The 12,605-nt window shown below is 44.5% G+C and overlaps 1 protein-coding gene across 1 annotated transcript in view; it reads right to left on the bottom strand.

Annotated features, from left to right (window-relative positions):
* PLEKHD1 (pleckstrin homology and coiled-coil domain containing D1) overlaps positions 1-12,605 on the bottom strand; it is a 28,236-nt gene that overhangs the window by 3,643 nt on the left and 11,988 nt on the right. The window contains exons 5-11 of the mRNA XM_005149238.3: positions 10,180-10,271; positions 7,853-7,905; positions 5,834-5,928; positions 4,894-4,987; positions 3,428-3,606; positions 2,377-2,509; positions 1,056-1,200 (exon numbers count right to left, since the gene is read on the bottom strand). Of these exons, the coding sequence (XP_005149295.1) occupies positions 1,056-1,200; positions 2,377-2,509; positions 3,428-3,606; positions 4,894-4,987; positions 5,834-5,928; positions 7,853-7,905; positions 10,180-10,271 (791 nt within the window). The remainder of the gene's footprint in view (positions 1-1,055; positions 1,201-2,376; positions 2,510-3,427; positions 3,607-4,893; positions 4,988-5,833; positions 5,929-7,852; positions 7,906-10,179; positions 10,272-12,605) is intronic.

Below are 12,605 nucleotides of genomic sequence, written 5' to 3'. Positions count from 1 at the left end.
AGACACTCAGTGCCAGAGGTTACTCGTTTACATCCTGTGCAGGTAGCTCAGCTCAAGGCGAATGCTGAGCTCAACACATCCACTTTAGCTCTGTTTTCTTTTACCATGGCTCTGAGCCAGTAGAATGAAGTTCAGAATCATGCCCTTTTGTCTCAGTTTAGAAAAATGATGTAGAAACTACCGAATAATACTTATTGTTTTTACATATATCAATTATAAATATTGTATATTAACTATTTATACATGTATTTATACTTGTATATGTAATAGTGTTCAGAATGTCATAGGCCTTTTTGACTTTTCTATATTGGCCCAATATATCCACCTTTTACTGAAACAAACCACAGATACATGATCTTCATAACAGCCTTCCCCCTCACTATACTTGAGGGTGGAAAACAAGCAAGACTTCAACACAGTTGAAGCTGAAAGTGTCAGTTCCCAAACCTGACTCAAGCCAGATGCTAGGATCATGCCCCATCTTACCAGAAAAATAAACAAAACGGCAAAGAAAGGGATAAGCTGCGAGGAGTCTTAAACCTGACCTGTGGACTGCAGTCATCTAAGCACAGCAGTGCTCAGCTGATGCTGTCTTTTAGATCTGAGTAAGGATCCAAACTTCGCCTGCTGGGTCACCTACCAGCACGTTGCTACAGCAACCACAGTCCTCCTTAGACTGATTTTGTTCCCGTAACCAAGGCTGAGAAAAGATTATCCTGAGGGGAACTGGACCTAGTCAGTCTTTACAGCTCTGCCACAGTTTTCCTGTTTGACATTCTGGGAAACATTTGCTCACCTCTGCCCCTAGGTTTGTCTTCCACACAACAAGGAAGGCTGGAATAATTTTGCTGTCCTTTGATGGAGAAACACCAAGTGCCGGCACAGCATGTTCTGGCTTCTCAAAAGGACGTGTGGTTGAGGTACAAGGGGTTGGGAGAGCATGTTATGTACAGCTTCACTAGCTTGGGAAGTTCTTTTTCTGTCTGGGAAGATGGATAGAAATATTTCCTCTTTCAGAACTTGCTGATCAGTAGGATGATGGATGACTGACTTACTTCTCAAGTTACTGACATCTGCTTTCATCTTCTCCTCTTTCTCCTTGTTGCAATCCAGGGAATCTAAACCTTGCTCCAAGCTCTGCAATGCTTCCTCAGCTTCTCTCAGCCTCTTCTCCAGATCCATGCGCACTTTCACCTCAGCCTGAGGAAGAGAGTGAGCATTGCTGAAAACCAACCTGTGTCTCAATAACCACCCTGCCAACTCACAAGGTCTGTGAGGAGCCCACCCGGCAAATGAAATGAAAAGACAACAGTCAGGAAAACCAACAGAAATATTGTAAGACAATACAAAAGTTGTTCCTCGTGTCTCCAGAATCTGAAATTGAAATACACATTATTTTAGTACTTCTCCCTTACTCTGACTTTCGTTTTCACTGCTTCTCTCTCACTGTATGTGGAATCAGAGGTGGAATTTCACTATGGGAGTTCAAGTACTTGCAGCTGAGGAGGAGCAGGAACACATCTTTCCAGCTGAGACAGACTTGAGATAAAAGCAATCAATTCCCACAAAGGGGTGCACAGTACTTTAGTTTCAGAAACAACACACAGGAAAATTTAGAAATAAAGGATTTTATCAGTAGTAACTTAGCAAATGAGAATAACTAATATAGTTTAGGTCAACATAGCTTTAGTTTGGCCACATGGAAGGTTACAGCATAACAAAATCTTGGAGGCCAAGGAAAAAGAAGAATTAAGGGAGGGGGGTTTAGACAAAATATTTGTAGCAGGAGGTTGAGTGTCAAACAGCCAATAATAAGTATAACCTTTAAATTATTTAGATTAAAATATTATAGCGTACTTTGTCCAATTACCTTTGTGTAAATTAAGGTACCTTCCACTACTGGGATTAATGAAGGAGGGCTGGTACCTCACCTGCATTCCTCTGCTTTTGAACTCAAGTTCATGCAGATGTTCCTGGAGATTTACAAATCTTAAGATTGATTCTCTGAGCACAAGTGAGGACTAGAGATTTCTGCTCAGTTTTGCAATGTCCATTTGTTTGAAATAATATTTATTCTAGATTGTGTCTACTTTCCTCTTTTACTTGTTTTCTCCTCCCCTCCATCTTTAGATGATGCTTTCACAGGAGCAATTGAAGACTTTTACTGAATGGGTTAATCAGGCCTCAGAATGAGAAATTAACAGTAGTGTTACAAAGACACAACATGTCAACTTCACCTGTTACCACCATGTGAAGATTTGTGACCACAAAATGAAAACAAAACCAAGTCTTCCACTTAATAGGGGATAAAGTGAAAGGGAAAATTAGAGGACTCTGGGCCCAGGGACAGCAATATGCAACATGCACAGGGGATACCTTGAGGTCTCGCTCTGTCTGCTGCTTCTCTGCAGTCAGCTCTGTGAGTGAGTTCTGCAATGCTTGTGACTGGGACGAGTAAAACTCCCGCTCCTCCTCCAGTGCTCGGGACCTCTCCTCATTCTCCTTCATCCTGGTCCATGGCACAGCAAAGGAAGATGAGCATTCCCACCGCAGCACAACTCACAGGAAGGAAGGGGCTTAGTATTGTGATGGGGCATGCTTAACTACCTGGCTGCCCCTAGCAAAGGGGTGCTAACAGGAGTGCTGTCTGTGTTTCACTTCAATAACACAGGCATTGTTGGAGAAAGCTGGGTGGACCATAGGATCATAGAATAGTTAGGGTTGGAAAGGACCTTAAGATCACCTAGTGCCAACCCCCCTGCCATGGGCAGGGACACCTCACACTAAACCATATCACCCAAGGCTTCATCCAACCTGGCCTTGAACACTGCCAGCAATGGAGCATTCACAGCTTCCTTTGGCAACCTGTAAAGTTCTTGAATGGAACATTCTCAACCCCTAGACAAGGTTCAGAAGCACTAAACACTTCTTATGGACAAGTCCGAGAACACCAGTTGGATTCATATGCCCAAATCCTGATTTGAAAGGAGCAGGCCCAAGCAGCAACAAGGAGTCCAACTGCCTGCCTCACTCTCTTCCATCTGAAGTGTTTATAATGTCAACTTCTGCCATGGGAACCAACCAAGCTTCCAGACTTGTCTTGCGCTGGCAACTGAAAAGCAGTTCATCAGATAGTCACAACATTTGGGAGCACTAAGCCTGTGCAGGGCACAAGTGTCCTCTTCCTTTCACTGAACCCAAGAATGGAAATTAAAAAGAACCTTGCTTCTCTGCAGGTCAGGATAAACAAGGAAACAGTTTTGATGTGACCCTAATTTTAAACCTGGGAATATTTAACCATACCCTTTCTGATTACCTCCCACCTGCAAGGAGGAAAATTACCTCTTTTCCCACCACCCTCTTCACACTGGATTGTATCTTCTCCCACATCCCTGTCTCTGGCACCACCATAAGATCCCCACTTCACCTCTTCTCTGCCAAGAGTTTCTCCTCTAGAAGTTGCTGCATCTTCTCTTCAATCTGTTGCAGGCTGCAGTGCAGTCCCCAGATGGGGTTTTGCTCCTTCCTGGGGCTGGTTGGAGGTGGGAGATGGCTCTCATTTTCTTCCAGCATCTCCAGCATTTGCTGCTTTTCTAGGGATAGCTCCTTGAAGAAGCGCAGAGGTTGTGAGTGTCAGCCAAGTCTAACATTTCTGCTCCTGTTCCTGCCTGTGTTTCCCTATTAAGTCCCTCCATCCTTATATCCACATGCTTCATTCAGGTTAAAAACAGGAATAACAAAATCTGATTTTCATTTTGGACCTCTCTTATGAGGAACAAGTGTCCACCATAGCCTTTGCTATGGAAGGGGATGAGAACTGGCAGGCTCCTTTGACATGATCTGCTGTAAGAACCAAGCTCAGGAACTGGAGCCTTGTGCTTTCCTAGTGCATCGCTGATGCAGGCAGCTACCCTGCCTTCCCTTGCTCCTTAGTGTTAACTAGAGGCATCCATTGCATGGTACTTCTAGGACATACCATGCTGCTTTCCTGTGAGGTGTCCAGTCTGGTGGGCAAAGAGGGCTTGAATGCTCCTTCCCTAGCTTTCCAGTTCTTTCATACCCATAACTGTGGGCAAGGAGATGAGCTCAAAGGACCATCAACAACAGATTTTTGGACAAACTTGCATGATCTGACATGAACTTTATGGGCTTCAGAAGGCAAACTGTGTGGAAATTTCATAAATCATATACATTTAGAAAAGCCACTTTCCACCAAGAGAGATACTAAGGAAGGAAAGGGTTTAATACATCAACACTGTTTCCTGAATTCCCATGTGGTACACAATTGTCTAGGAACCATGATCCCTTCTGTGAACAAGGAATGTCTTTCTACTGTTCCAATTTCCACCAGAACTTAGTTGCAGTAAAAAAATAAAAAAATATAAAAGATATATATGCATTGCTATATATATGTCAAAACACAATCACAGATTTAAAGCCATGTTGGCTGGAAGGGACTATCTGGTAGCCTCTTGCCCAGCCTCCTGTTCAGAACTGGCATGTCAACACAGCAAGTCCTGGTCAGCTGTGGCCTTCTAGAGTCAAGTGGTGAAAACCTTCCTTCATGTAGGTTCTTTAGCCTCTCCCACCACCAGCCTCCCTGTGTGGTGAAAAGTCTCTCCCTACTCTTCAACCAAAGTGCAATTTGTGGTTATTGTCCTGCACCACATCGCTTGGTACTGCTGGGCTCTGTGTCACTCATAACTTTTTTCTGCAGGGGATTTTGGCTTTCATATCATCTACCAAATGAATCTGTTCATCCACACAGGACTTAACCCTGGCACTAGTGCATGTTAGATTCATTCCACAGGACAGCGTTGCTTTCAGCCCTGGTCAGTTCTCATGGATCATCCCCAGAATGCTGTCACTCAGAGGGGGGAAGTGGCCACTCACCTCTAGAGTTTTCTGTAAGGACTGTGTCAGGCTTCGCAACTCTTTCTTTTCTTCCTCCACTCCTTTAAGGGAGCGGGCTGTGAGCTCTAGCTCCCTAAAGAAGCAAAAAGGGTGACAGCTATTGCAGAGGAACAGTAGCCCCACAGACCACGGTGAGACAGCACAAACTGAATCTCTTAGCACACGACCTGCAACCAGTGGTTGATACAGGCAGCCCCGGAGAGTCTGGAGCTGGCTAGGAATCATCACAGCTTAAACATGCTCTGGGCCTCCAGGAACTTTACTGTGCCTCCAGGTTGCAATGGGAAGAGCTCAGACATGGCTAAACAGATACAGATCTATGAAAACAAAAATGGTTTGCAAATTCACACTGTCTTTTCTGAGATGTTATTTAGGGAGAAAAAAGTGAATAAGAGGGCAATGGCAAAACATACCCTTTCAAACACTCAGGGAAAAGCACTTGGATCCTTCCCTTTCTAAATACATTCACTGTTCATATATTGGCTAGCAAAACTATTAAAATGAAAAAGTTATTCTTGGTGAGGCAACTTCATCATTCAGCTGACAGTGGAAAACCAGATTCAGATGTCTGGAGCCCACATGGCAGGACCTTCAATCAAACTAATTCCCTCTCTGAAATCCTTTAGGACCTGTCTATTGCCATGTTACTCTGACTAATCTGGGGTTCATCCATGTCCCAGCCCTCTGAAAATGAAGCTGCTGGAGCCCTGAATGCAAAATGAAGCTAAGCTGGACTCCATTGGTCACACAAGTGATAGCAAATCCAGGTAAACAGATCTCAGCCATTCCTGGTTTGGTCAATATAGCATGTATGAAATAGGTGGATTTTACAAACAGTTTGGATTCACCACCACAGCAGCACTCCTGCCCAGTGTGGGAGGTCATGTCCTTTTCCTGTCCTGTGCTGTTTCCACCTTACCGTCTGATCTGTTCCTGCTCCAGCCGCAGCTCCCGTACCACCTCTTCAAACTGGTGCTTCTCTGCTTCCAGCACCTGGTTCAGACGCTCGAGCTCCTGGACAGAAAGAGAAGGCAAGGAATGTACTCTGCTGACACACATAAAATTAGGAAAGGCTTCCCTGATACTAATGCCTGTGACTTTTAACCTGAGCTATGCAGAGCCACAGGGTGTCCAATCCCAGCACCCTTTCATCCAGGAGCAGTTAGAATGGATTGAAGGCTGATTGAGCATTTACATACATCCAGAAGTCCCTGCCATGTTACCAGGCACCTGGAAGTCCTGGATATGCTCCCTGCACAGATAAGTTCTGCTGCAAAATACAGAAGGTCCAAAGGCCCTGGAAAGCTGGACTCAACATGCATGTACCATTTCCAGGCACCCACATATGCAGGTACAGAAAGCCTGGACACAGGAATGTGACACCCTCAGCACTGCAGTGCCTGATGTGTGATATTTCTGCTATCTCAGCTTTGTCTCACATCCCCACTGGGATAGGAAAACACAAACTGCACAGTTACAGCTTTGCACAGTTTAATCAGCCCATCACTACATTAGTGATAAAAAAATTACGCCTGAAGAGCACTGAATACCACAAGCTATCCTCAAGCAGTGAAACAGTCTCTTACCCTAATCTAGGGAGCAGCTTTACAGAGACCTACTGCAAATGAAGGGACAAAGGGACAAAAGTCCCCTTGCAGCCTTAGCTGTAGGCAGAACTCCTCCTGCAAGCCCAGGAAGGTCACAAAACACCACTGACACCAGGTAAGTCTATAATAAGACTCTTGCTCCATGATGCAGATACATGGTTCAAGCTGCGTTCCCAGCATAGTGCTTTGAAGCCTACAGGCTTGCAGCAGGTCACCACTAGTGCAGCTCCGTGAGCTATATATTCATTCCTTCATCAGTACCAAACTCCTGTAAGCGAACCTGGTGGTATCTGCTCTTTGTGGACAACAAAGATACCATGCATGGGTTCGTAACAGCAGAGATTTGTTCCAGGACCCTTAAACAAAGGCATTTCCCTTCCTACAGCCATGAGTTGGCAGCAGGTTATCTTTCCAGAAAGGGATGTCTCCCTGCAAAGGGAGAAGTAACTTAGTTCTAAAGGAGTGATCAAGCCACTTTTGGACTAAACATAAGCCTGAGAAGCCTAGGTCAGCATTGCTGTCTTTTGCTAAAGAGGGGACACAGCCATTTTGGATTAACTGGAAAAGAGCATGTAGTGGTTTGCAAGATTGCAATGTGGTGGTCTACATCCATGCAGACTTTCCTACCATGTAATAGGACAACCCACTTTCAAAGATATCGTAAAATAACTTTATGATAGTGCTATAAAAACTGGTATAGATGTGGTAAAAACATGAAAATTAACTGCTTTTATTGTATTAAGCAAATAAAAGTTAAGAATAGTTTGGGAAACAATAACCTTGTTTAATTATGATGCAATAGTCACATCTAAGGGAGTGCTCTCTTGAGTTTTCCTCAGTGCAATGTTTATTATTCTCCCCATCTCTTGTGTGTCCAGAGAACAAATGATGTTGGGTTTTGCTGCTGCTTGCTTCTCACAACAGTATCTCTACACTAGAACAGTGTCAGGTCTGTTCCTTTGCTTTCTAACTGTGGAGACGAACAAGTTGATTGCCACAGTTGTCTTAAATCTGCCAAAAAACAAGTGTATCATTCAATCCGGGGAATATTAATTTAATGTGATCTTCCTCCCTTGCCCTCCTGAGATGTATCACAAGAACACTGCACGGAAAGTGCCTGGGAAGGGCAACAGGGTTACACCTCCAGGACTGATCTCACGGCACAGCTTTTACTCCCTTCTTTATCCACAGGAGCCAGAGGTTGGCTGGAGAGATTTTCTGGCTCAAAGCCTCCCTCCCTGAACCTTGATACGCCTTCAAACCAACAACTCCCAGGCTCCCCAGTCCTGCAAATGGAAGTTGAAGGAAATTGGCTTGTGATGAGTACTCACCTCTTTTTGCTCCCTCTGCAGGCACAGCTCTTCTGTTTCTTCCATTAGCTTATCTGCAAACACACACACAAAGGCCAAATGCAGAGAAAAGCAGTTGATATCCTGGGAATATTTATGGGCATGAAAATGCCTATTGCTCTATGTGTATCTGTCTGGGAGAATCCGAAGGATGAGATGACAGTAATGGGATGTTCTGTAATTTCCAGCTTGCCAAATGACTTAATAAACTAAGCAACCATATTGCTGTGTACTCCTTCTAAGGTTTTCTGTCAGTGTTCTTAAAGAGCATGAACAAACAAACCTCTGCAATCCTCTGAATCAGGAAAATACTCTTATCTCTGCTTTTCACATAAGGAAGCAAATGCCCAGAAGGTAGGTGCACAGAATCACGCACCACTGCATAGAGACAGTTAGTTCTCCTGCAGCTCTGTGCCCCATCCCTACCCTCCTGACACATCTCGCTCTCCTTCAGGCACCTGCCAGTTCCTGTTTGTGATCTTGGCATGTCCCAGCCAAGCCCAGAAATCAACCCCCTAACTTAGCCACAAAACTCCTTAACCATTCTTAACTATTCTTGTTAATAGTAGTTTCTCTGCCTACTAAAGACACATGCCCACCTGGGACTCTGCCCTGAACCTTACACTGTGACCTGATGCACCTATGCTCTAACAGGCTCTGCCTTGAGCAGTTGTTAATCGTGCTTACAGCTGTGTGGGGACAGCTGAGAGGCAACTTGGGGAATCCAGGGAATTTCCTGGAACAGTGTTTGCTTCCCCCAGAGAGCCTTGACCTGCTGCCAGGAGCAGCACCTGACCTCAAAGCTTAACTACAGAATGCACACAGCTCACTGAAGGTAAGGTTATTGAGGCAGAAGCCTCAGCAGTTATATAGGAATAAATAGACAATAGATGTCAAGAGAAAGTAACCAGCTGTGACAATTTGCCAGCTCTGAATGTTCTTGTCATGGACCAAAGAACCCAGAGAAACATGTATTTTATACTCCAAATGATCTCCTGTTTGTCATAGAAGGTGTACTGTTCTATTCCTCTATCACCTTGTCTTATACTGTGGCACCCTTCAGTCTCTTAGGCTTTTTAGTCTGCTCTGGTGTTTGTAAAATAATGTTTTGACAAAAATTTCCTGTTTCTAGCTTTCCTCCTGTCTCTCCTCACAGCACTCCCTGTTATCCCTTTGTCAGGTGTGGAATCTGCTTGCCTCATGTATGAGGCCATACCTCCACTCACATGTGTTAATAACACTTAGGTGGTGAGAATGAACATGCCTTGATACTTGAATTATGATCACTGTTAAATGTGGGACCACATACTGAGATCACCCCTGATCAGCATGAATGCAGAAATAGAGAAGGTTTTTCAAGATCCCTCCAATGGCTTGATCATTAGGAGGAGATACCATGAATCGCTGCTCAAGGCATCACCAACCTGAAAGCACCCAAAATTGCTGCTAGCTTGTTTAAAGCAGATGACTGTCCAGACAAGTCACTGAGTTCTCACATGTGACCAGCAGCTCCCAGGTCAGAAGGGCTCTTACACCTTAGAGAATGGTCTAACTTAGGAGGTGTCTGGGTTAAAAAGGCTCCCCTCCCTTGGCTCTTGCTATAGGCAATGGGGGGAACAGACAGCTGGACCACCCAAAGCAATCAGAGCACCCAAGGTACTGCCATCCAGAGGCTGGTTTCCAAGTAGGGGATTGAACTAGATAATGTTCAGAAGTCTCTTCCAACCTAAATTATTCTATGTTCATCTGGAGCAACTGCTCTGTATCCATTGCCCATGGAGAGAGCAATGGCAAATTAACCACTAACATCAGCCACCTTAAACAAGCCCATGTAAAAGCTATCCCTTCCAATATGATCAATGTGAGCAAATGTAAAGACTCGATCGAAAAAACCCTAACAGCGAAAAGAGGAAAACTCATGCCAGAACAGCTGTTGTTAGCCGCAGAAATACCAGTCCTACGTGATTCAGGGAGACAAAGGTACTGGCTCTTTTCTGGTGAGCAGCTGAAATCAGCACATCCAAACTTCCCAGGGGCAGCAAACATTTGTGCAGTCTAACCACTGGGAGCTGCAGGACTGCAGCGTGCTGGCCAAAGCACGTTCCTTTCATGCTCTGCACAGATGTCCAGATCCTACCTTTACATTTTCATGTTTTAACTCCCTTCAAACCTGAATTTCAGCTGACTACTGCAAAGCTTCATCCAGTAACAGGAAACCTGTAAATCCTTGGCTTGGTCACACTGACAACTCCAAAAAAGCAAAATGGCTATTTCCGGATTTATGGCTTTTGGAAGTAAGAGTTTCCTACCTAAATATTCCTGTTTCTCCTTGGCCAGCTGCAGTCCTTGTGCTTCCAGGCTCTCAATCATGGCTTCTCCCAGCTGAGCATTCTTCCAGGTCCTAGTGAAAGCAGACACAAAGCAGACAATGTAAGAGAGAGCCAAGGCTCCCACAGAGCATGGCAGGGGACTCAGCCTAGCAGTCTGCCAAGACAGTGACACTGTCTTCACCATTTCCAATAGTTTGCTGCTATAGCCACTCTTCCCCTTCAAACTGTTATTAACTGGTTATTGACTCCTTCACACAGTCATCTACCTTCAGCCTTTCTGGTATTCATTAGCCATCCTGGAACCAATCAATTTCTCCTCTGCCAAACTTGCAAGCCGCTAGGATTTGGTGTCTAGCCCTACACCATCTGTTAAGTGCCTTTCCCTGTAAAAACAATGAAGAACCTGAGATAAAAGCCTGACAAGATGCTAGTAAGTAGGGAGAGTTAAAGGAAGCAGGCACATTCAAAGAGTACCCTGAGTTTTTGTAGGACTTTGGCCTAAGGATCTCAAGGTCTCTTGAATATACTAGGAAACTAAGCTGCTAAAACAAGGCCTGTGGAGCAGATGCCCATTACTGATTGAGCTGATGGGACCGAGTTTAATACGGATATTAAATACCAAGGACAAGGACACACAAATCAAAAACAGAACCAGGAATGGAATTCGCTGCTCACTTCTATTAATGTTCCATTAGAAAAGAAATTCCTAAACACATAAAATGTGCACTTAAAATTCATCCCAATCTATTTATATAGACATACATACAGGAACAGCAATTGCTGCCCAGAAATTCTGCCATCTTCATTAAATCCTAAGGGAGCTTATTAATATTAAATACCTGTTAAGCATTCTGGTAGCAGGCCTCTTTGTGAGCCATTTGAAATTACAGTTCTTCAGAACCTGTTAGGTTGGCAACCTCTTATAAAGCAGTGTCAAGGCAACCTGTACTTCATCTCTTACAAAAGCCAGACAATTACACTAAAAACACATCACCCCAGGGACTAGGCAGCTCACAGCTCCAGCAGCCCAAGCACTGCCTTCTGCTCTTTGCAGACAGCTGGGTTTCTTTTCAGCTAATGAGCATCTAGGATATTCTGAAGTGCAGAAGAAATTAGAATGCTAATTAAAAAGGTGATGTTTTGCCTGCAGGTAGACATCTTTGTCTTGAGTGAGAACATGTGAGTGTGAATGTGTTTTTCCACTAATACTCTCTAATACAGGATGAATCTAACCCCAGAGAAATCAAGAGCAAACATGGCAAGAGTGGGGTGGGAAGCATGACAGAGCTTATTTTATGATTACTTGGAAGGTTCCAAAACTGCTGCAGCCTTCAAGGTGTCAGTTTATTAGATTCACCTTTTCAGTGCAAACTCCCTTTCTCAGCCTAACAAGATGTCTTCCTGTTTGTAACTCAAAGGTTACTACACCCACTGCTGTATAACTCAGAAGATGCACTTGTATCACTGCGCAGCATGTAAGCTATTATTCCTTTTATCTGCTGGAACCATTACCAGCGTGTAACTGCAGCCACAGGGAGGTTCAGGCCATGACTTCAACTGAAGGGAGAGCAATTCTGTATTTCTTACCAAGTGAGTTTCCATCAGAAAAAGATGCATTGCTTGAGGTACTGGGAAGCACAGGGTCAGGAAGGTTCCTGGGACAAGTAGAAAGCACCCCTATAATATACTTGTGAAACTACACCCCGAAGGTGTGTAGTAGTTCCATTTACTCTTCAGCTCAAAGATCATTTATCCCAGTCCTTTTGCAGCATTCGGAACATCTCTCTAGCTTTGCCTGCATTTTACCTTTCTCAAGAGCATTCACACTCAGGTTTTTTTGTTCCATGGGACATACATACTATGTTACCTGTTTTGTTTTGGTTTTTTCCCCATTGCCCACTGAAGTCTGCTTTCAACCAATGCAGCGAATGCTGCTATGGACATAGAGAGTGTACCTGTGCCCATGTCTCCTGCTAGGAGCAGCAGAAGCCTCTCTGGGTGGGAAGGGAGCCCAGCCAGCTGGCAGTCAGGGCTTTGGCATTTCTGAGGAGTTCTCAAAATCTAGCCAAGTGTGATAAGTCCAAGCACACCACGTCAGGAGGCTGAGGAGACCACCAGCTCCCCTCCGCACTGAGTAAGGGGTCTCCCTGTCAAATCAGGAGGCTGGAAAAGGAGTGAGGAGCTGAAGGCATCACTAGGCAGATTGTGATGGTGGAGGTACTAGGCAGCTGTGGAGGCACACACACACCAGCCAGCCCGAGATGTAAAGAGGCAGCACAGAAATTGAAACAAAGGAGAGGAAACGGATGCTTTCTGTCCTGGGTTCATTTTTTTTCTTTCCTCTATTTATCAAAATCTCAGCCTCTGGATGTGGTGTTTTCTGAGGGTGTTGGTTTTGCTTTTGT

This window comes from Melopsittacus undulatus, chromosome 4 (genome assembly GCF_012275295.1).
Source record: "Melopsittacus undulatus isolate bMelUnd1 chromosome 4, bMelUnd1.mat.Z, whole genome shotgun sequence".
NCBI lineage: Eukaryota > Metazoa > Chordata > Aves > Psittaciformes > Psittaculidae > Melopsittacus > Melopsittacus undulatus.
This window is presented reverse-complemented; position numbering and strand designations above follow the sequence as displayed.